The following is a 24,369-nucleotide window of genomic DNA, read 5'->3' on the forward strand; positions in this document are numbered from 1 at the left end:
AAATTTTCATCACAAACAGAGATGTCTTCTCTTGTTGAATTCTGTCCCCAACCTACACAATATAAGTAAGAAATGAATTTGGGACTGTTCCTCACATTGTAATTTACTACACTCAAGTATGCCCAAAATATTTACAATTTATTACAAATTGTTGGCACCTCCACTGTGCTGTATGTATTCACCACTACCTAAGGAAGCTGCATATAATATAATGAGGATTCTCTACAAAACAGATGTGAATAAGGCTGTGCAAATAATAATAATAATAATAATCAGTAAATTTTGGGTTTATGAGCCTGTTCTTTTTCAGTAAACCCGGAATGAGCTGAATACCCATACCGGTAAAGGGGTATTTCAGCTTTATTTCCGGGCTTACCGAAAAATTCAGCTCCATTGTAGTCTATGGGGATTTTTGCGATGCTACTTTGGGGGCATTTTTGGAGATAGAGTCACCAAAATTGCAGCATGACTGAAAGGGACTCTCCTTGGATGGTCACCGAAGTTTGGTGAATGTTGGGACAGGTGGACCAATTTTATGGGCCCACAAAGGGGTCGCCCCTATACTCCAGGCATTTGTGAGCCGAGCTGTCCATCGGTTTTCAGGTTCAGGCCACAACTATGGGGCCCTAAAAAAACCAGTAAAAACAAAGATAGAAAAACGGGAGGAAGCACAGAGCTGTGCATCTGAGCAAAGGTGAATAGCCGAACCTGAAAAGGACAAATAATTATTTGGCTATTTGGCTTTGGGAAGATTCCCAGGTTTTGGTAATCGGTAAAACCGAAAACTGAATATTGCCGAAACAGCTAATTTCAGGTTTATTTTCGGTTTGTGTATATCAATATGCACAACCCTAGATGTGATTGCTGCCAAATATATAGTGCTGGATGATCTCATGCTGCTTTGTAAATTAATTTTAGTAGTCCTCTTGAACAAAGGAGAGCCATTTTTCATAACATCAGGCATGTTACAATCTGAGATTTCTTTATCCTGCCAGATTGAGCTATCCTGGTTATTTTCTTTATCTGTATTTTTTATATTCAGCATTGCATGTCAGCTGGGATGTTAAACAGACATCTCCTCTGACCAGCTCTGCTAAGTGATAACTAAAAGGTACCTGCCCCTAGGCAACTGGCTGTCTGTATCATCTCTAAGCCTGAGTCCAATTTGGAGTATAACCAAAATGCTTGCATTTGGATTTTTTCAGACCCTCAGTAACACATCAATAACTACACCTGAAACTCAGAAATGGAGAGGGTGTGGTTTTCCTTGCTTAGGGCAACACTAGTGAACTTGCTACATGCTGTGAGAAGGGGTCTGGCTTTGCTTTTTGATGAACGGTAACCATGTCAACTGCCAATGCAGTGGTAAGTTTAACATTTCATGAACCCAGAACAATCTTGCTGTGACTTGACATCCTGAGTGACTTTTATCTGTAGCTAATGTTGAGTTTTAATTGTTAGGATGCTATTTTTAGACTTATTTTCTCATATGCCTAACTTCATATTGTATTATTGCCCGTCGATGAAGCTTGCATTGTGTGACAGCAGTAGCCACCTTGTGACCCCACTATGTACCTACTCATTGGTGGCTTCAGATAACAGGGAAAGGAGTTATTTCACCTTCTGATTACCTTCTTCTCTCCAGGCTCTCACATGAACACATGAAGCTGACTTTTACTGAATCAGACCACTCAGCCATCAAGGTCAGTATTGTCTATTTAGACTGGCAGTGGCTCTCCAGGACAGTGGCTCTCCAGGGACCTACTACCTAGTCCTTTTAGCTGGAGATACTGGGGAATGATTCTGGGACCTTCTACATACAAAGCAAATGTATGAGCCATAACTCCCACTGAACTATGACCCCTCTCCTCTTGTGGGCTTTAAATGAACTTCAGAGAGGTCCTCACCCGTTTTGCCAAGATGGGCATTAAATATCTAATTAACCCACCTCAATAAGACCTCTAGTTCTTCCACTGGTCACATTTCCATTGCAGTGCCTACCAAGCCTTCAGTTCCAGCAGCAGCTGAGTCACTGCTTATTCCTGACAGTTCCACTGTTCTCTCAACCATTACTGCCACCACTCAGGAAATGTCCACCTGCCACATCAGTGCCATTCTGAACATTGATCTCTCACTTAAATTGCCTGTGGATGGTCACATACTGTTGCCCCAAGACATGCTCCATCTACCCAGTGCTGGATCTACATTTTTGGGAGGTGGAGGCAAGAGGACAAAATGACACCCCCTCTATATTATATATCTATAATAAACATATATAATCAAGATCCGGCCCTGATTATTGTTAATTGGTATCATTAATAATATTTAATAATAATGCACCAACTCAGGGTCCAACATTCCAGCTGAAGACGATTTGGCCTCACTCAGATTTAAGAGCCATTTATTTCTGAGATTAGGATCTGGGCGATTGAGGCAACCTTTTGGGGGCAGAAATTCTGTGCCTCACTCGCAGCCAGCCTCACCTCAGTGGCACCATGTGCCTGCCTGCCTCCTTGTCCTGCTGCTGGCCACTTCCCAGCGGCAGCAGCTGGAGATGCCAGCCAACGAGGAGGGTGGTGTCACCATCACGAGCTCTCGCTGAGTGCTGTGCATGCAGTAGTCGGCCAGGCAGCTGTGCCCATGCCACCATGCAGCCCCTCCTCTTCCCGTACCCATGGTAGAGCCCGTCCTCTGCCAGCCCCCAGGGCAACTGCCCCTCCCAGCCCCTCCCCAAAGATCTGGCCGTGCATGTCCCTAAATAAACTTTGATTGTTTCAGACTACTCTTTTGGACTGGGTTGTTCAAAACTTATTTTCTGACTGGGTGCATTCTGTGCTTGGTCCTGTGCTACTTAGATATAATATTCTTTAGGAAAGTAAACAATGAGATTAGAAAATCCCCTGCATTAAATAAATAGGTGCACAGACTTTGTATCAGTCTAGATATTCCTGTTTTGGTCTTTCCCAAGCATTTGTGCTACGATGGACAAAATGTGGTAGAATGGTAGCAGCAACACTGGCTTTGGTTTCAATAAAGAGGGTTAGTTTATTCAATAAGTTATAAGGCAGTAAAGTGTGTTAGCTCAACCAGCTTTTTCCCTAGCACCAAGACAGTGGGGATGGATGAATGGAATGGACAGACAGAATGAATGAATGAATCCCCACTCTACCATGGCAACTTGCTGGGTGACCTTGGGCCAGTCATACACTCTGGGCCTAACCTACCTCACAGGGCAGTTGTGAGGATAAAATGGAGGAAAGAAGAATAATGTAAGCCACTTTGGGACCCAATTGAGAAGAAAGGTGGGGTATAAATGAAGTACATAGATACATAAATAATGTTTTTCCAAGTGAACACTCTGATCTAGTACTTGGATTTTTGTTCTACATACCTGTCAAATTGTACCAGTAACACAGAAAAACATAAAGATGCCAGTCAGTATCTGTAAACACATTTAATCTAATTTAAGCACAGAAAGAAGACTGGAAACTTATAAAAATAAATGGTAGAAATCTGTAGTGTAGAAATGCACAGGTAAACTTATGTTTGCTTAGCAATATTTCTTGAGCTATCTATTTTATAATCAGCCTTTTAATAAACATTACAATGTATAAATCCATTCTCAAAGGAGGAGGGTTTTTACTAATATGATGTCTCCGTGCATCTGGGGAAGCATAAAAAGTTAATTTTGATACTGATTTAAATCTGCAAATGAGCAACTTTAGTTGCCATTAGTTCATTTGTTCAGCCCCTTGATTAGTTTCTGTGAAATTGTGTGTTCCAGTGCATTCAGCCTTTAATTACGTCCAGAAAATTATTCAGTCAGAAGGGCACCATATCTTATGAGAGCTGCAGTATTTTTCAATTAAATATAGGAGGAAAGGAGCTGCTAACCAACCGACTGAATTAAAGAGAATGAACGTTACTGGGAAGATGAATTCTCTTAACAAAGGAAAGTGACCACCCAGACTCAGTTCTGCAGCAGAGACTTGTCCCAGTGATATATTTCTATTACCATGGATTAATCTAATAAGAAACCCAATTATCTATAGTTATTTCTTTTACTGGGGTGGGGGGAGACAATAAATCTGAATCTGCTGTTTTTGTTCTTCACACTCCTACCTTATTTAAACTATACTCAACATTTAGACTCTGAGCAAGGCACAGCTTGGGCAGCATTTTGTAAGCGTGGATCTGAGGAATGACATTTCACCAACTGCACAGTATTTTCTGAATTGACTCCCTTTATCTTCACTGTTGAACGAAAGGTGTTGGTAAAGGCATGCCTCCCCCATCACTGTTCCATGATTTATATAGTTATTCATTACTTTGTTTATACCTTGCCTTCCCCTTCCCCAAGGGGGAGCCAGAGTAGCTTACCTTGTTCTCCCCACCTCCATTTTATCCTCACAGCTGTAAGGTAGGTTGAGAGGTTGTGACTGGCCCAAGGTCACCCAGTGAGCCTCCATGGGAAAATGGGGATTCAAACTTAGGTCTCCCAGATTCTGATCTCACATTCTAACCCCTACACTGTACTGGCTCTCTATTTCTTACTGACCCTCTGCCACCCATCAACAGTCACTGCTTGGATTATAAATACTATGTAATTGATATTCAAAAATGTCAGCGAAGATCCATCTTAATTTAAGTAATTTTTCAATCCCCCCTCTCAAATCCAAATTGTCTTAAAACAGAGGAAGAATAACGTTTTGCCATCTTAAAATGTATGGCAGAAAAGCATATGCATGAATAGTCTGTGTTTTTGCCATGTTTCATCTCTTCTAAAACAGAATTTCCCTCTCCTCTCAGGAAATATACACTTGATATCCAGTTGCCCGTGAACCTTTCAGTAACAAAGATGCACTAGCCTACTTTTGGGAGAACTAAAACATGCAGCAAAAAGACATCATTCACACATCTGTTTCTCTGCAACTTAGTCCAAATTCTGAAATATCCTAGAATTACCACTTGGGTGCTGGGCTCAAAAACAAAGTTACTGAACCCATTTTACAGCTATACCATAGCTGCCAGTATATTGGTAGTTGGCTCAGACTACCAATACTCCTGTCTCATTACCAATGCTGATTTTCCCACTCCTACTACCCCTCTGCATATCACACCTAATCCAATCACGCCTGCTAATGTCATTTACTTGCTTTTTACATTGCCATTGTGTGTCTAATTCACTTGTCTCTACTTTAGGATAGATGGAATCACATTCTAGCTGTATCTGAAGAAGTGAGCTGTGGCTCACAAAAGCTCATACCCTGCCAGAAATTTTGTTAGTCTTTAAGGTGCTACTGGACTCCTACTCTTTTCTACTGGCTCAGACTAGTGGTTCTTGTTGGTAATAACTATATTTAGGGTGCTTTCCTTCACAAACAAGACTAGCATTCTCATTTCACAATATTTGATATGTTTCCACCTCATGATAAGCACCATTGTTCAAAAAAATAATTTCTGAGCCTCATGAATTTGTTAGCATTGCTCAGATCTATACTTCTTGAAATCCATCTTCCAATATAGCAAAACATGTGGGTGGGCTTCCTTTCTGTGGCAGCTAAGATATTCCATCACAAGCCAGAATGGAATGTAGATGCGATCAATATTTTAAAAAATGTTTGCAGTAAAACCTTCCATATATTTATGGCAATTTTGTATACAGAACAGAAGAATTTCAAAAACTGTTGGATTTAATTATTAGAATGCAAGGTTGTATGAAAATCTAGCCAAATATTCAACTGGGTCCTTGTTCTGAGCCTTACCAACACATCTGGTTCCATCTTCACTCGAATGATACCCTCTGCTGCAAATTAACAGATTCCTCTGACATGTGTACGACCCCACAGTATTGATGCAGTTGAATCCAGGCTTACATGGCTCAGACAGTGATGTACATTCATTAATGTCTGTAGAGGAGAATGTATATTAATGTATCATATCAGCTATTAAATTAATCAGGGACCCATCTCCCAGCTGTCGCTCCTTTCCTCTCTATTTGGTTTTGATTTACTATGCAATAAATTCCAGACTGATGAGAATCTATTATGCCAACATTTAGAAATTTAACATTATGTAAATCTAATCTGAGAAGGGGGGTTGTGGATTTTAAGAGACAAAACAGTTGAACTTTTAAGAACATTAATTAAGAATATATTACTCAAGTTACACTTACCCACACAATTTCCCTCTGGATCTTGTAAAAATCCATCCATGCATCGTTGCTTTGATTCACAATAGAATGATCCTTTTGTATTTTGACATACAAAGTTTATCTTGCAGCTATGAGTTCCTCTCTCACATTCGTCAATGTCTTTTAAAGAAAAACAAAAGACATTCTTAATTAATATACCCATAGATTTCCTAATTCTATTAATAATTACTGAGACTTGAAGTGATATTTTAACAGCAGATGTCTAATAATGCATGTGTAACTTCTTAGAGCACTTTGGTTTCTTTATGTACGTAGGATGGTTCAAAGCATTTGGGTGGAAGTTGGCTCTACAGCAAGATGTAAAGATCTGACAATAATATTGCAAGGAACCTGACAACAGCAATCTTAACTAAGATATCCTCTGTAAAAAGATTTGAAAAGACACAGCAAAGTGAACTGAGGTAATTTTAACTATTATCTTCCTTTTAAAAAAAAAACACTTTATGGTGGCACCTAAAGACTAACAGCGCAATCCTGAGGGCTGCTGTAGCAATGGCAGCCAGCTGCCAACGCAAAAGCAGTGACACTGGTCTGTTCCCTATATTCTGCAGGGGGAAATAACAATATGTGCCCATTCACAAGGCATTCACCAGCTTGTCAGAATCCATAGAAACCCCATCAATCAGACAAAGGCAGCCAATGATGCCCCTGTGAGTGGCACACAGAGGCACAGACAATCAATGCCCACGGTCTAGCCACTGCTCCTCAACACTATCCCTCGGACAGCCATTAAACAGGGAGCACTGCCCACCAACAGCCAGTGAACAGGGAGGGAGAGTTTTGCAGCTGAACAAAGCAGAAGTCCAGTGACATCAGAAAGACCAACACCATCAGCGCCTTGGACATGTGAAAGGGATTGAATGGGTTGCCAACTCCCTCTGTCCAGTGTGACATCCGTGCCTCTACAAGCTGCTCCCAGAGGCCATAGGAGACAGACTGAACTGTCCTTAGCACAGTGTGCATGTGATTGAGGCAGACCTGCTGGCTACCCAGGAGCCAGGCTGGAACCAGCAACTGAACAGAGCGGCAGGAACCACACAAGTCATGGTCCCAGGTCTTCCTGTTCAATAACAACCTGCACAGATGCTAAACATAAACATGTGCAGCAATGGCAAAATTCACAGATGCCATGCCGGCCACAGCCATGTCTCTGGGGCCCCAGCAGGCTCCATGGCTCCACCCCCAAGGGGAACTCCATTTGCCAGGGAAACCCCCTGAGGCTTATGCTGTAGCCATCCAGATTACACTTACAGATCCCATGAGGAAATGCTCTGCAACTGCAACTGATCCATCCACTGCTGCTGCTTGTGCACAGGGCCCTGATCCTGCAAGACAATGTGTCCCATGGTTGCTTGTCCAGCTTCCAGGCACCACATACCATAGTTGCGCCCAGTCCCCCACTTGAGGCGAGGGGCACCCTGGCAAAGGAGTCTGCTATCAGCTCAGTACAAGGCTGCCAGCACCCCTGTCTTCCCCTGCATCACAGGCAACTCTCCCGGGTACACCTCCCTGGGAACATACCCCAATGCATGACATGGGGCACGGTGACAGGTGGGCCTGGCTTGGATTGACTCTCCCATATGCATACACCATTAGCCTCTAATGTGGGAGCCAGCATTGTCGAGGTGGCACCTGGGCTTGTGTGGGGGGAAAGGGGGAGGGACGTGCAGACTCACACCGGCTGGATTCTTGCCCCTGCTCACTTGTCACTTTTTGGGTTGAACTGCCAGAATGGGGTACCTGTTAGGGTTCTGAAATGAGCAATGGTAGCCACATGGCATGGACTTTCCTCTCCACTTTGGGCATTAGTGCTAAGTGCCCTCTCTGTGCCTCTCCCACCACCAAAGTGCAACACTGTGTGTTCCAAGTGTGCACTGCAGAGACCTACTGAACTATGAAGTATCCAGGCTGGGGGTTATGTAGTGCTGGGGGGGCTGTAATTGGGAGTGGGGGATTGGTTATAGCTGTAGTCAGCATCCTGTGTTCTGCCAGGACTTTCGGATGGGACGGTGCTTGTGGGGGCCAGCTTGGCCTGTCCCATTGTGTGGGCACTTATGCTCTACGCTGTGGTTATTGATGGCGTAACTTTCCATTGGTTTGGGGGGGTTCCCAGGCTTGGGGAGCCAACTAAATCCTGTCACAATCCTTGGTCCACCACTTTCCCTGCTTAAGCGGAGGCGTATGCTGGCACTGCTCTGTGGTACTATCATGCTGATACCTGGTGGGGAGATAGCGCCACTAGGCTATGCTGGCACATCTCAGAGATATGCCAGCATATCTCGAAAATATGCCAGTGGGGCACCTCTGTGCGATCCCCCCCCCCCAGGATTGCGCTGTAACAGATTTATTACGCCATAAACATTCTCATTCCATCAGATGTATTGATGAAGGCAGGGTATTCTGGTCAACAAATGCTCATGTTATAATCAGTCACCTAATTATAAGCGTGCCACAAGGATCTACTTGGTTTCGCTATATAACAGACTATTCACCTGCTTTGACTGAAATAACTGCATAACTTTCATATGATGGCCTCTTTTTTAAAGTAAGGCCCCAAATCCAGAAGAATTCATAACTGGGAATGCCAAAACATATTTAAATTGGCATACTATAAATTTGAATTTCAAATTCCACCCTGAATAATTTCTCCTCATGACCAAGCATAAACTAAATCATACATCAAGAATAATAAAAGTACATTTTCTAATTACTATTCTTTATTTTAAAAGGCTGTAAAATATAAATGTGCTACTTATGGAAGAAAAATATCTATCTTGGGTGAAAAATTCTTATTCTTTCATGCACATAGGAATACCCGTATAGTGTAATATGAATTGAGAGTAATGGATGCTGGCCATTAAAAAGCAATTTTTCAATTATGTTAAAATATGTAAAGTCTTGGACTCACCGACACATTCTCCATCTTTAAGTTCATAGCCTGACTGGCAGCTGAGTTGTTGGAGGCATGTAAATGACCCAATTGTGTTAATGCAGCGTTCCCCTCTGTTACAGGTATGAGCATCTGTTACACATTCATTAACATCTGCAAAAGAAAATAAATGTTGGCATACTGTGCACTAAATTCTTTTTCTTGTTAGTATACATGAAGTAAAATCTCAACAACCTAATAGAAATTTCATCCAAAAGGAAAGATTTTTTCCAGTTTCTTGCCACTGTAGAGTAGCTTAACACACTTTCATTTCATAGGTAGATTGTAGATAGATCTCTCTCTCTTTTACACTGAATTGTTAAACTATCAAGGTCAAAAGATGGAAAGAATTAATTAGACACAGGAGTTAGGAAAGCTTTAATAGCAAGCTTTGCATATCATGCACAGAATGACCCTTTGCTAAGAGAGTGTACATAATTCTAATTTCATGTTCATTTAAACATTTGGGAGCAGTTCAATTTCCTGGGCTGTACCACAACACAACACAACAGCCTCAGTCTTGGGAGTAAGAGCCACATGAGGGATCAGAGAGTACACTGTGCCACCTCTTGAATAGGAATTCTACTTAATAGGAGTTTGGACAAAGACCCCAACTCAGATATGAGTGTTGGAGTCTTTGGGATTTCATATGCAAGACTTGTTCTAACCATTGTAACTTTCATCTGCTGCACCCCCATTCTGTATTTAAGAGCCACACATTTGAATGTAATGGTGTCAGTGACAATAATAATGCCAGTAGATGGGAGCAGAGGGGCAGAAAAAATAAAAGATGGTGGCAGAATGGAATTCTTGCAAATGCTTTCCAAATCAGGATCCGGGGAGGGGCTGTGGCTCAGGGGTAGAGCATCTGCTTGGCATGCAGAAGGTCCCAGGTTCAATCCCTTGCATCTCCAGTTAAAGGGACTAGGCAAGTAGGTGATGTGAAAGACCTCTGCCTGAAACCATGGAGAGCCGCTGCCAGTCTGAGTAGACAATACTGACTTTGATGGACCAAGGGTCTGATTCAATATAAGGCAGAATGTGTTTCTGTGACTTTGTATCACATCCAAGTCTTAAACTATTTTCGTCTGAACCGATTTGGACCTTACACAAAGCCATAGGCAGAAATGTGGGGAGAGGATGTTTCTAGGGGGGAAAAACACACACACTAACAGACCATTCAGAAAATGTTGTCATATACATCCTCAGCCTACACTCCCAAACATAATAAACAGGGTTGCAGCCAAACCATGCGGTTTTAGTCAAAAGTGCCTTTCCACTCAGGGCAAGAGAAGGAGCAGAGATACAATCCCACCAAGTGCAAAGAAATAAACAGGCAAGCTAGACACCACAGTACACAAAAATGCCATGACCCAGCTAGGAAGGAAGGGAAAACTGAATTATTCTATGAAAGGGCAAGCAAATGGGAAAAAAGGAATGAAAGAAACTTCCAAAGGAGCAGAAATTTTATTTTATTTAAAACATTTATTAGCTACCTTTCTACCTTGCAGGAACTCAAGGCAGCTTATCATGTAAACAATAACACAATAAAATACATAAAAACCACTAGTTTAAAATCAATAATTTAAAACTGTCAGAAGACAGAACTAAAACTAATAAAATGCTGTCACGTTGGAGAACTAGTGTCTAATCTTCCATTCTTGGGCACGGTGATTGAGTGGGTGGTTGCTTCTCAGTTCTAGGGGCACTTGGAAGACACTGATTTTATGGACCCAGTTCAGTGTGGCTTCAGGCTGGGGTTTGGTCAAGGACACAACAGAAATATTGCAGGCTATATAGAGATTCATTTCAGAACCATGTATCCAAAAGTCTGTCAGCTTCACAGAAAGGGACTTTTCAACTTCTACCTCCTGCTGAAACCCAGTATCCCCCTCCCCATTTTGTGGCTGGGTGTCAATGGCCCCTCAGGAACAGCATGGGTGTAAAATGCCATTTCATTACAGGAACTGTGGGGCAGGTTTCATTATGCCCAAACATAAAATCTAAATCCCCAACACCTGAACCCCCAAATCACACATGTATCAAAAAGCTGTCAGAAAGTATAGACATACAGAAGAATACATTGAGAGTATAAACTGCATCTCTTCCCTGCCTGACCTTGAACATTCAATTAAAACTAGAATGATATGGAAATACAACAGCAAAATTGAGATGCCTCCAATTATTTCACTCATCTCCAAGGTGTATAAATAGCTCCCTCCTGGTGATATATAGAAATCAGGGCAATTTCACAAGTTGTACTTGCATGCTGAATAATTTGATTGAATAAAGAGTTTTGTGAGAGGAAAATGCAATATATTTTATGTGGGAAATGTTGAGGAGGTGTAGAAACAAGCTGAACCCCACAATGAAACAAATATTTCCAATATCTTTATGCTTGGGATGTGAAAATTTGCAATCTGATGAATGCCAACAAATATTAATAAAAAGCCTGAGACAGTACCAAAAATAGTTCCAAAAAGTTCCCTACACTCATCTTGTCATACTGCAACATGTAGCAGCCTTAAATGAGCCCACAATCAGTTTTAAGAACCAGATTGCCAGATATATAAGGTATATAGTCATATCAGCATCCTTAAACCAGAGCAGAAATTTGAAGTGAATCTCAGAAGGTTTTAAAGTAGATAAATTGCTTTTCTAATACCCACTAAATTTCAGGCTTGCATCCTGTAAACATCTGGATATCTTTAGACAAAGGAATTTCAATTACATCAGTCAAACAGTTTCTGAGCACTTGCAGGGAAGGGGTATGCATCCTGGAGTTCCCAAACTGAAAACACACATGGAAATTACTGTTTGGGTTGGTTACCATGATTTCCAGAACAGTAAACATAAATCCAGGATTTTTAGGCATTGCAAAAATACCTTCTGGGGAAAAAAAAAGTGTTGTTTTTTTCATGTTTGGGTTCTTACCACTGTAACCAGCAGCCGCTGCCACCACTGTAACTCCTCTGCTGCTGCCACTGCTGCTGAGGCCTGCAGCTGCTGCTCTGAGCTGGATGACGTTTTCAGAGGAATGAGTGATCCCACCCACAGGGAACTTTTATAGTAGTAATGATTAAGGTAGGAGCCCTGTGGCACAGAGTGGTAAGCTGCAGTACTGCAGTCAAAAGCTCTGCTCACGACCTGAGTTCGATCCCAACGGAAGTCGGTTTCAAGGTAGCTGGCTCAAGGTTGACTCAGCCTTCCATCCTTCCGAGGTCGGTAAAATGAGTACCCAGCTTGCTGGGGGTAAAGGGAAGATGACTGGGGAAGGCACTGGCAAACCACCCAGTAAACAAAGTCTGCCTAGTAAATGTCAGGATTTGATGTCACTCCATGGGTCAGGAATGACCCGGTGCTTGCACAGGGGACCTTTACCTTTTGGGGAGGGGGGGGGGTTAAGGTACCTCTGCAGAGGACACCCTGAACAAAGAAGTGTGTTCATAGCCATTGGATGATTTCTTTATTACAAGGAATCACACATGCTCTATTTTGTTTTTGAAAAATTCAAACTATTTTCAAACTATATCTCCTGATATACCCCATAAAGAACACTGCACTCAGCTGTTAACTTACTGGTGGTCCCTGGCCCAAGAAATGCCCAGCTATTCTCGACCAGAGCCAGAGCATTTTTGGCTCTGGCTTAGGGTTGCCAACCTTCAGGTGCTAGTTGGAGATCCTCCCCCCATTACAACTGATCTCCAGCCGATAGAGATCAGTTCCCCTGGCCGCTTTGGCAATTGGACTCCCTCCCCAAACCCCGCCCTCCTAAGGCTCCACCCCAAAAATCTCCAGGGCTACTCTGGCTCCAGCCTGGTGGAACTCCCTATCAAATGAGACCTGGGCCCTGTGGGAACTAGTTCAGTTCCACAGTGCCTGCAAGACTAAGATGTTCTGCAGGACCTATGGCTAAGGGCAGCAACGGTTCCACTCCAGATGACCTCCCTGCCCCTCCCCCTTTCCTAGGGTCACCAGGCAGGAGGTTTTGGGGTGGAGCCTGAGGAGGGCAGGGTTTGGGGTGGGGAAGGACTTCAATGCCATAGAGTCCAATTGCCAAAGTGGCCATTTTCTCCAGATGAACTGATCTCTTTCGGCTGGAGGTCAGCTGTAATAGCAAGAGATCTCCAGCTAGTACCTGGAGGTTGGCAACCCTACCCTTTCCCCCTTGTTTTTCCCTTCCCCTTTCCTTCTCACCCCTTCTTTTCCTCTTCCTCTTTCCTTGATTAATTCTCCTGTCAAGATTGATACAGCAGGAGTACAATTCTCATGTTCTTACTGTATGTTCACAGTTTTCACTTGCAGCTTGATTCTCAGCTTTAAATCATATTGCTCAAGGACTTTCTCTGATCTAAAGTTAGGTTACAGACAGAATTACTAGTGGGATTGCATAAGCAGTGGCAATGATAATTAAAAGAACACCCCCCCCCCCACAATTGAGGCAAAACACCCAGAAGAAGTAGTATCCTCCTCTTATTCAAAAGACCTTCACTTTTCTGAAGCTTAGCTGAGTTCAAAGGAATCACTCAAAGATGAAATAAATTCCAGAGGAGTGGCTGTGTTAATTTATTGCAGGAAAAATAACACATGCTATTTATTTAAGTTTTGTGGTACCTTCAAGACTTACTTATTATGGCCTAACTTTCCTTAGCCAAAGTCTAGCATGGTGGTCACCTAAATGATAGGTGTGTGTACACACACTCTGGGGAGAGAATTACAAAGCTGCTTTTTAAAAAAGCACATTGTAGCAGGGGTTGGAATGCCAATAGGATAGCATGCAGAGAGTTGTTTTCAGACCTGCCTCCCACCTGAGTCACAGGCAAATCCCACATTCTGCAGAACAGTTTTGTGTGACAAAACAATGCTACAGTTGATGACAGTGACTTTTGGGGATCAGTTGCACCAACCCATGCTGCAACACTAGCATGATATCTGGGGACAATTCATACCACCAGATCAACATTGCAAATTGTGCTGACACGGTCATTCAGCCTCAGCTAGAGCAAAACATTACTTATGTGGCAGCTCATAAAATTCAAAATTCAACACGTATTATGAATATCGAACCATTTATTTTGTCTTTGAGGCATTTCTTTTAAACTGAAACATTTCACAGGGATGTCAGAATTCATGTTTTGTGTTCCCATGGCTGCTTTAATGCGGAAAAAGTCACGGCAGTTTCCATATAAAATGTTTTCTTTTTCTTTTTTTTACTCAATCCTGCACTAAACATTCTTATGCATTCCTAAAGAGGGTCAAAACAAGCTCCTTTAAAGTACTACACGTGCAGTTACTCAAGGATTCTTTTCTTGCTTTAAATTACTTCAGTACAATTTTCATTGACTACATCTGTTTCACTTGAAACTATTTGTTGAGACTCTTTTTGGCATTCCTTTCTACAATCATCTATTACAAAGTTCCTGTCATTGTCCAAAAAACAATAAAGGCATTTTTGCAGTTTTAAAAAAGTATTATATTAGTAGATCACTAGGCACGAACTCTGAGCAGGAGATCTCCCATCCAGGCATGCCTCTTCATATTCAAATATGGAAATAGTTTAGATGCCTTCACTTTATTTTCTAAGCCATTTGGTAGATTAAAAAAAACAGTTTTCAGAGGAAAAGCATACCACAAACAACTTTACCAGCTCTTTTCCAGTTGCCGTCTGGGTGAACCTGAGACACAAGCCAATGGGCTGGTTTCTTTTATTGGCATGACAGGCAAGTTGTGAGAGACAGACACAAATGGGTTCTTATCTGTGGCAAACATGAAGCTTTCATGAATAAAAATAGCACAGTGCTTATCCAAAGAATGACTCAAAATAAGTGCCTGTGTGCTATGTTGTAAACAGATTGTGACTTTTTTGGCATGCCTGACTGCTAGGAATTCTGGAAGTATGGTTGCAAAAACACCTGGAATTTAAATGTCCTGTGATTTGACTCAAGGGCTTTCAAGTGACAGTATTCTTATCCATGATGCAAGCAGGTTACTACATCTGCATGTGTTCTGTTGATGTTGTTAAAAACTTTAAACAGTAGAAATATTATTTTCAGGCAAGAAGTCCTGTATATTTCCCCCAAATACTTCAGGATGGAGCATGAGAGCAGTTTAGTTGATCAAAGATTCATTTATGGCTAGATCAAGGGACTGACACAGAAACTTAATAAATTAGAAACTGTAATATATTTGTGGTTTTTACTTGTAGTAAAAATATCAAGAAAATGTTAACAATGGCAAATGTACTCTATGTACTACACGTACAACAGAGGACAGAAAACAGATGCAAGATGTGTCAGGGTTCATTATGGTAATGTATCTCTGCTTGTGCTGCAGAAGATATTCCTCTAAACTGATCTAGAAAGCAGAGACCGATTTTTGCCACAATCCATCCTCCTTTGCATATGCACATTTTAAAAATCCAGAGATTATGCAGCATATTCATAATAAAACTTTGTATCAGCCTCTACAATGATTGAATAGTGGTCTTGGACCTACCAGGGTATCACAGTAGAATTTCATTGCTTACAAACTGGTACAAGGACCAAGAATATGGCTCAGGTCTCCCTTTCTTCAGTATCACAACAGAGTCACTGGATGCTACCATAGGCCAAATAGTTCCATGTGTAAATCATATCTTGATGATGTTGAAAGACAATTACAAGCACCTCCTTCCTCCCCTTGGCCAAGATAGTCCTGGTTGCACTCTAGTAGTGTAGTGGAATAGTAGCAAGCAAGCAAGCAGTATGGTTCATTTTCCACTCTTAAACTTCTGTGCTGATTCTAACCCTGCATTAGCACTGGTTAAGCTTAATAGGTGTTAATTTCTGGGCCAGGATTTGGAATAAAGAAAAGAGTGGCTGGGTCTCTTTAGTTCAAAAGCAGTTGCAAAATTTTTAATTCAAAGTTTGAGAAAAGGCTGGGAGCCAGGAAGAAAAAATAAAAAAAAACGAGGGAAAAATGGTTGGAATTTCTTAAGTCTTAAAATTTTCCCTTTAAAAACTTAGAATTATACAATAGAATACAGAAACGGATCATCTGCTCCAGCCCATCACTCAAGATAGATGCTTTAAGCATCTCTTAAACTGTCTGTACACTTATCTTTAGAAAACATCCAAAGAGAAGACTCCTCAGCTAATTGCCTGCCTTTTCCAGTTCTGCATATGAAGAGTAAATGTAGACTCCAGCAGTTATTCAGAATAACTACCCAGAGAAATTGCAATTAAAGTGAGTAGAAATGCTACACAATCACTTTTGAAGAACAAACCTAGTACCCAAAACCATGGGTCGACTGGGTAGCCAAACAGACCCAGGAGGAAGCCAGTCTGAGTCCCCTCCTGTGATGCTACAAGCCAGTAATGCAGAGGCAACTAAACTCGGACCCAGTTCATTGTGCCCATAGTGGGTACCAAGTCCACTTACCTGTTGTCTCTTCCTGCACCACCACCAAGCAGAAGCAATGGGTTAGCATATACCTGTCACTGGGTGCCACTGGCCGGGCTGGAGTTCAGTGGCCCCTGCCGAACTGACAGAATGACTGGGGCTTGGCTCTAGCAGTCCTCAAAGCAGTGGCTCACTAGGAATTTTTTGCTGTTAATTAAATGGCCAGTCTTCCGCAGCTGTAAACCAAGCACAGCTTCCAAAGTTCTACCTGCAAACAAGCTTGCTACTGCAAACCCAGTTCATTGTAAATTCAGTTTCAGGCTCATAACCAGAGACAGAATGGACATGAGATGTATCTGATGAAGTGACTCACAAAATCTTATGCAAGAATAAATGTTGTCAGAATTTAAGACATTACTGGACTCTAGAATATGGGGTTACACCCGATTCAAATGTATTATGATGGCTTAGTAAATGAATTTTGTTCACAATTTCCATGTTTTACATCGGGAAGGAATTCATCCCAACCCAGCACTTAAAGCAAATTCACCTAAGGGTGTTCGATTACTTTCATAAGTTCTGACTAAGACCTCTCTTCAGGGCTTCCTCTCCACCAATCTCTCTAGACTATTTTTACATCAAGATAGGTATCTCCTTCAGAAATATTACTTGGGGGGGGGGGAGATACTGAATAGAGGCCTACTATTCTGCCTCTGAGTGAGATTTTTCCAACCCCACTTTTCTTCAACCCTATAATGTTGTTTCAGTATTCCAGCATACGTATACAGTTTACAGAACTTCATCAGTTTACAGTATCTACTTTTTAAAAAAGCTATTTTACTTCCGATAAACACACACAGAGAGAAACATCAACAAAAATAGATAATGCTAAAAAGGAGACAAATATAAACTATAAGTTATTGCTGAATGGTCACTGAGTCTTAAATGGCGCTATGTTAGCATTCATCTTCTGCATTCTCAAATCAAGATGTGAAATATGATGTCTCAAATGGTTAGTTATTACTCCCTACCACCTAGGGAAAACATCACTTAAAAAAAAAAGATTTTGAAAGCAGAATTTGCTTTGGTATTGTTGGCCAATCAAGCCAATGAACTGTGCTTTAGTCTCAAAATACTGATGAGAGTTTGAATAAGTTCATTCCAGCTTGATAACAGAGGCAATCTCCTATCAGGATTTCTTTCTCCCATTTAGGGGGAGGGAAGGTGTTAGTTAAGACGAATAGCACTGGAAAGAAATGAAGGGAGTGAGATAAGTTGAGGGATGGCAGGATTTGGAGCCTCTCACCTTCACAGTGTATGTTTGTAAAAAAAAAACACACATACACACAACATTTGAAGATCCTTGGAAAGGAGAGGAAAGTCCATTCATGCACTAATTCACACTTGCCCCTTCCCATTCTGCTAGTAGGAAATATAATTGCCAATAGACCAGTGATACTTTTTTGGTATTTATCTGAACTCTGGAAGAAAAGATCCTTTGGATGAGAGGTGCCAGGTCAGAGAATTTCATCCAAATGTATCACTCCTAGAAAGGTGCTTTGACAAAATGTTTTTAAAACTTCAATCAGATTCTTTGATATCAAAATCTGGTATTATGAGAAAGTTAATCCAATAGTCATTTGTGGTCCTAATGGAAAGGGAGGGAGCAAGGGTGACAGGGGTCACAAGAGCAGGAGCCTTGGTGTAGCACAGGGATGGATTCAGGATCCAGTGACCTGCCTGCTACCAAATTATACTCTTTTTCCCCAGCCCACCTACAGGGTGAGTACCTATGCAGTGGCAAACCTGGGAACCCACATGGGTACAAGCCACTGCATGGTTCCCTTGGTCAGAGTCAGCCGGCAGACCTAAAGCTGGGCATGCCACTGTATGGCTCCACTTTCAAGGCCCCTTAAGGGAGTCTCCAAACAGGGGAGGCAGGCATGCAGGCACAGACACCCCCCCCCAATGGATCCAGCCCAATACCTAAACTGCCAAACCAAGCTGTGGCAAGAATGCCATTAAAATAAACATAGCGACTGGAACAAACCATAAACCTAGGGAGGGTGGGAGAGCCAGAACCAATAGAGGGAGAAGCCTCCATAGCTGACCAACTAAATAGGGAAGGGGTGGACCAGAGGGAAGCCTCTGAACTCTTGGTCTAGTTCCAGAGTAACTGATTGGCCAGCTTGAGCCTACTACAGGTTGCTGCAGGAGCCTGACCCGCCTCCCCCAAGCTCCTTGATGCCAACTCAGAGCCAACAAACCCTCCAAGTTAGATATCTGGATCTATGTCCGGTCACTTTAGAAGGGACATGATTGTCTAGTGTTTTAGCCTGGAGTAGAGTTGCCAGGTCCCTCTTCACCACAGTCAGGAGGTTTTTGGGGCGGAGCCTGAGGTCGGTGGGGTTTGGAGAGGGGAGGGACGTCAATGCCATAGAGTCCAATTGCTAAAGCAGCCATTTTCTCCAGGTGAACTGATCTCTGTCGGCTGGGAATCAGTTGTAATAGCAGGAGATCTCCAGCTAGTACCTGGAGGTTAATAACTAAAGAACAGCACAAAGGCTTTACTATTGCTTTTCATACATTTACTCAATTCATCAAAATACAAAAACAATTCCAATAAACGGTATACTACTACGAACTACAGAATACACTATGTGTCTATAATATACAAATAACCAGCTCAAAAAACAGTCCAGAGGTATTGGCTTCATCTCCCACACTCAGTGGCGGACCTACATTTTTGGAGCCCTGAAGCTTGAACTGTTATGGGGGCCCCTTTGCAACCAGCAACAATAGGGCAACATCCAACAAGTTCCAAAGGGCCTTGCTGCCCTTGCAAGGACCTTGAGGCCGAAATGGTGGAGAACAGGGTGGTGGGCTGGAGTCCTTAAAAATGGGCCATACAGTGATGAAATAAAACTACAGAACTATTAAGCCATGCACCAACAAAGGATCTGATAATCCAGCTGCCAAAATGTAGGCTGTGGATAGATTCTGGCGAGCTCAGTGAGCCCTTACAGCAGGGGGTTTGGGCCCTGCAAGCCCCCGAGAAAATTTTGAAATTAAACCAATTACGGGGACACTTCGAGGCCATATGAAATGGGTATTAGAGCATATTCTAAAGTCAATATTAAGTACTTCAACCCATTGGCTTATGATTCTATCACTTAAAAAACTCCATCGATTTGGTTGAGAAATTCACTCATTAAAAAAAGTTGCTCCGGGGGCCCCTCCGGAATTACAGGCCCTGAAGCTTAAGCTTCATTATTTTCACAGTAGATCCGCCTCTGCCCACACTGATTTGTTACCTGCTGACTTAACATCTCCAAGGGTCAGCGTTTTTTTCCGGCTCACTTACAGAGGGAGGAGAGTTGCTTTGGATCACATCCTGTTTTACTTACCAGTTCATTTGGACTTGTGACTGATTCTGTGAGTGGTTTACTATCACTTGCTGTGGACTGTGGAATATTAGTTTGTTGAGAAGACTCTTAGATTTGGTTTGGTTTGACACCTCTGGACGGTTTTTTTGAGTTGATTATTTGTATATTATAGACACATATTCTATTGTTTGTAGTAGTATACGTTTATTGGAATTGTTTTTATATTTTGGTGAATTGAGTAAATGTATGACTAGCAACAGTAGAGCCTTCGTGCTGTTCTTTGGTTATTAACTAGGTTTATTGCAGCATAGGTGTTTGTTGGTTAGTACCTGGAGGTTGGCAACCATAGCCTGGTATATGGTTCTCCTGTGCAGTCTTCGAAAGCTTTCTTAAAAGGCTCTAGTATTTCTAAAAGGTTAGGAAGCCTGTGGAAAAACCTAACAGCTTTTGCCATCAATAGTAGTCTGGTAGTTACTCTAATTCTGAAACAATATATATAATCAGTAAAGAAACTGTATCTCCATATCTCACTTCCTCCATAACTTACATTTGTATGGTTGATCTAAAATATCCAGAGTTTACTTTCCCTTCTCAGTAAAATAAACCTATTTCTTGTTTGTTTAAAATCTCTGTTTCCTTTCAGAGTAAATCTAGGGCAGACAAGGTTAATAATGAATTTCACCAAGGAAAAGCAAAGTTTTTGCCTCAGAAGCTCCATCGTGATTTACCTCGAGGGTGGTTAGCTGTAAATGATGCCAAGCACTGGCAAGCCAGTAAATACATATTTCTTTGGCATCTGTTTAGCTGTGCTTGGTTGTGTGAAGGGGAAGTGTGGTGTAGGTAATAGTCCTCAAGTATTATTAATTATCTTATAAACTATCATTTTGAGGACAGTGGCACTGTATAGAAATGGGCTGTTTGACTCCAAAAACACATTAGTGCCCATTTCTGCCACCCCAACCCATCACAATGTTGGAGTGGCAAAGACCCAGCACATACAGTCTCCTGTAAGTAGGACATATGATAGTCTTCAAATTACTTTAAATCAAGGTCACCCAGCAGGCTTCATGTGTAGGAGTGAGGAAACAAACCCGGTTCACCAGATCAGAGCCCTCATGTGGAAGAGTGGGGAATCAAACCTGGTTCTCCTGTGTTTTTAGGAAAATGTCCCAATACATTCATAACAATATCATAGGCTGAGGAAGAAATCCTCAGTTCTTCTTCAACAATGATCCAACTCAGGCTAGACATTTTGGAACCAGGTAAGATCTTGTTATTTGGTATGGGCTTTGGTGGTCATTGTTAAATATATGTTTTAATCTTATTTTAATTGGATTTTAATATAATGTTTAAAACAAATGGATTCATCCTCACTGTTAGTCATTTTGATTAGCTAGATATTTAAATATCTAAAGACCAATGCTAAAGCAAAATATATTGTTTGCAAGTGGAAAAGAACAGAAAACTAGTGAGTCATATCTTTTGCTGCTCTAATCTGTGAGGTACACAGTGCATCGTGTTACAGTCAGAACCCTCTTGTAGATGGAATTCTCTCCTTCTATTTTAACAAAGGCAGATAGATAATGACAGACACTGTCAACATTTCAGTCTATTAAACTAAACGGAAATGCACTTACCTTCACAGGAAACCCCATCCAACATGAGGGCAAACCCAGGAAAGCAAGAGCACATAATTTTCCCTTCCATAACATGACATATGTGCTTGCATGGTCCATTATCTGGGAAACATAATGTTTCAAGATGCATGAATGTTTCAAACCAAAGCAAAAGTCCTTTAAACATCAAGAGCTTTCTTCTCCTAATTATAATCCCTGCCTTTGCACCAGAATGTAAAATGTGAAGACAAACAATCTGTTCTCATAACCTTAATCACTATGTACCACCCTCCATTTACAGGCAAACACACCTGAGTCATTTATTCCCATCTGTTTGTTTGAAATTATCACACACAGCTGTGTTGCCTGAACAACTCTAAACAGCTAGCATGAAATAACCTTGAATTCAGAAGCTTGCCTCAAATTATCTTAGGACATTACCCTCTGAGATTCCCTCATTTTCTTTCTTCAGGCTAGTACTATAGGCAAGTAATGTGAGGATGTGAACTGAAATGAAAACAGCCAAGAATGCTTTGGAATTTATTTCAGACTTGTAAACAAATTCATGTCGCCAGTTTACCTATCAAACATACTTTTACACTTATCTTGCTCCACATGTAAAGAGTTGATAGTAACAGGTTGGATATTCAAGGCTTCTGAAGCAACAGTGGCTTTGTCTGCTAGGGCGGCATTTTGTCCATCTTCTTCAAAATCTGCACACAATATAGACGGGGAAAGTTTCAATATTAGTTAATTCCTGTTTCTGAATTATACTGAACTACTTCCATAAAACAATCCCTAAGAGTCCAGGAGATTGTGTAAAAGGAATTCTGCCATATGGGTTATTGGATTCAGTTACTTTTCTAGCAATACTTTTCTGGCAATTACTTTTCTAGCAATATGATTGAGAAATAAATTCTTGAGATTAATCTTAAAACCTAAGGACCTTGAAACTGACAGGTCTAGGTTAGAACTGGGAATAAGAGAATTGAACATAAGAAAAGCCATGCTGGATCAGACCAAGGTCCATCAAGTCCAGCAGTCTGTTCACACAGTGGCCAACCTGGTGCCTCTAGGAAGCCCATAAACAAGACAACTGCAGCAGCATTATTCTGACTGTGGTCCACAGCACCTAAGATAATAGGCATGCTCCTCTGATCCTGGAGGTATGCATCATGACTAGTATCCATTTTTACTAGTAGCCATGGATAGCCCTATCCTCCATGAACATATCCATTCCATGAACACAAAGCCTCTCAAGTTGGCAGCCATCACCACATCCTGAAGCAGGAAGTTCCACAATTTAACTATGTGTTGTGTGAAGAAATACTTCCTTCTATCTGTTTTGAATCTCTCACCTTCCAGCTGCAGCACATGGATCCCATGTTCTGGTATTATGAGAGAGGGAGAAAAGCTTCTCCCTGTCCACTCTCTCCACCATACATAATTTTATAGACCTCTATCATGTCTCCTCTTAACTGCCTTCTTTCCTAGGTTAACAGCCTAAGCGTTTTAACTGCTCCTCATAGGACAGTTGCTCTACTCCCCAGATCATTTTGGTTGCTCTTTTCTGCACCTTTTCAGGCTCTGCAATATCCTTTTTTAGGTGTGGTGACCAGAACTGTACGCAGTATTCCAACTGTGGTCTCACCGTAGATTTGTAGAAGGGCAGTATGATAGCAGCACTTTCATTCTCTGTTCCTCGTCTAATTATGGCCAGCATGGAATTTCCCTTTTTCACAGCAGCCGCACACTGGGTTGACATTGCTCCAGTTCCATGCCTTTATTGCTAGCCATGTTGCGAACATATCGTGTATAAAGGTATAAAGGTAGATAGATACTTCTATTTACAGCCATTGGCCAGCATACAAAATTCAATAAAGGTATAAAGGTATCAATCAAATGTGAGCCCATTACCGAGCTCGTTTGATTTGTTCTGAATGCCTACCAAACAGGTTGGCATTGGGTTTTTGCAAAACTGAGCACCATTAGTATCCCTTGGGGCTACTTAGATGAACACCAGTTTTATGTCTGAGTTCTATGATTTATGCCCACTGTAATTGTTTATTTAAGCAATAGTCTCCTTAGCAAAGCACTTACACAGCAAGGATGGGAGGGGGTTAGAAATCAATTGGGCTGCATGAAAAAGGTGCATGTTCAAAAAGCCACTTGTGCTGTACTGCATGGTTAGGAAGGAATACAGTGAAGGAACCTGCTGAAAAGCCATGAAAGGGCCAAAAAAAAGTCAAACAGTTCCCCTCCTTTGCAATTCTGGAATGAAGTTGACAAATTCTCCTAATTAAGCCACATGTGGAATATATATAGTTTGTCAGTTTTCCGTTTCTTGCATCTCCCTTCCCAACGTTACCAGTGTGCACAAGGGTATTAATAAAGTCCTTCCCAAAAACAAAAACATTAGATATTATATATATGATTGCATCTAGATTCTCTTTATGTACTGATTTTCTAGTGATCCTAAGCATAGGTAAAACACCGCACAAAAAAGATTTTTACAGGTTTATATAAGTGCACTTGTACACCTGTTAAATGCTGCATAAATAATAAGCTTGATGGAATCATGCCAAAGATTGCTTTTTTAATGGCTTGATCAATGCAATATAAATGCATTAGTAATGTAATGTGATCCTTTTTAACTGGAAATGACAGGGATTGAATCTTGGACTTTCTGCATGCAAGATAATTGCTCTACCACTGAGCCATGACCCCTTCCCAATTTGAACTTACTAAAATAGTAAGAGGGAAATTAGATGATGGAGACCTAGAATTTATTTTATTATTATATCAATAATACCTCAATGAACAGAGAGAATAATGACAGTAAAT

At 41.4% G+C, this 24,369-nt stretch overlaps 1 protein-coding gene across 2 annotated transcripts in view; it reads right to left on the minus strand.

The window, feature by feature from the left end:
• FBLN2 (fibulin 2) overlaps positions 1-24,369 on the minus strand; it is a 200,067-nt gene that overhangs the window by 16,487 nt on the left and 159,211 nt on the right. For both annotated transcript variants that reach the window (XM_056861352.1, XM_056861342.1), the window contains exons 7-11: positions 22,119-22,238; positions 21,547-21,648; positions 9,123-9,257; positions 6,176-6,313; positions 5,766-5,909 (exon numbers count right to left, since the gene is read on the minus strand). In XM_056861352.1, the coding sequence (XP_056717330.1) occupies positions 5,766-5,909; positions 6,176-6,313; positions 9,123-9,257; positions 21,547-21,648; positions 22,119-22,238 (639 nt within the window). The remainder of the gene's footprint in view (positions 1-5,765; positions 5,910-6,175; positions 6,314-9,122; positions 9,258-21,546; positions 21,649-22,118; positions 22,239-24,369) is intronic.

Source organism: Euleptes europaea, chromosome 1, assembly GCF_029931775.1.
Source record: "Euleptes europaea isolate rEulEur1 chromosome 1, rEulEur1.hap1, whole genome shotgun sequence".
NCBI classification, from domain to species: Eukaryota; Metazoa; Chordata; class Lepidosauria; order Squamata; family Sphaerodactylidae; genus Euleptes; species Euleptes europaea.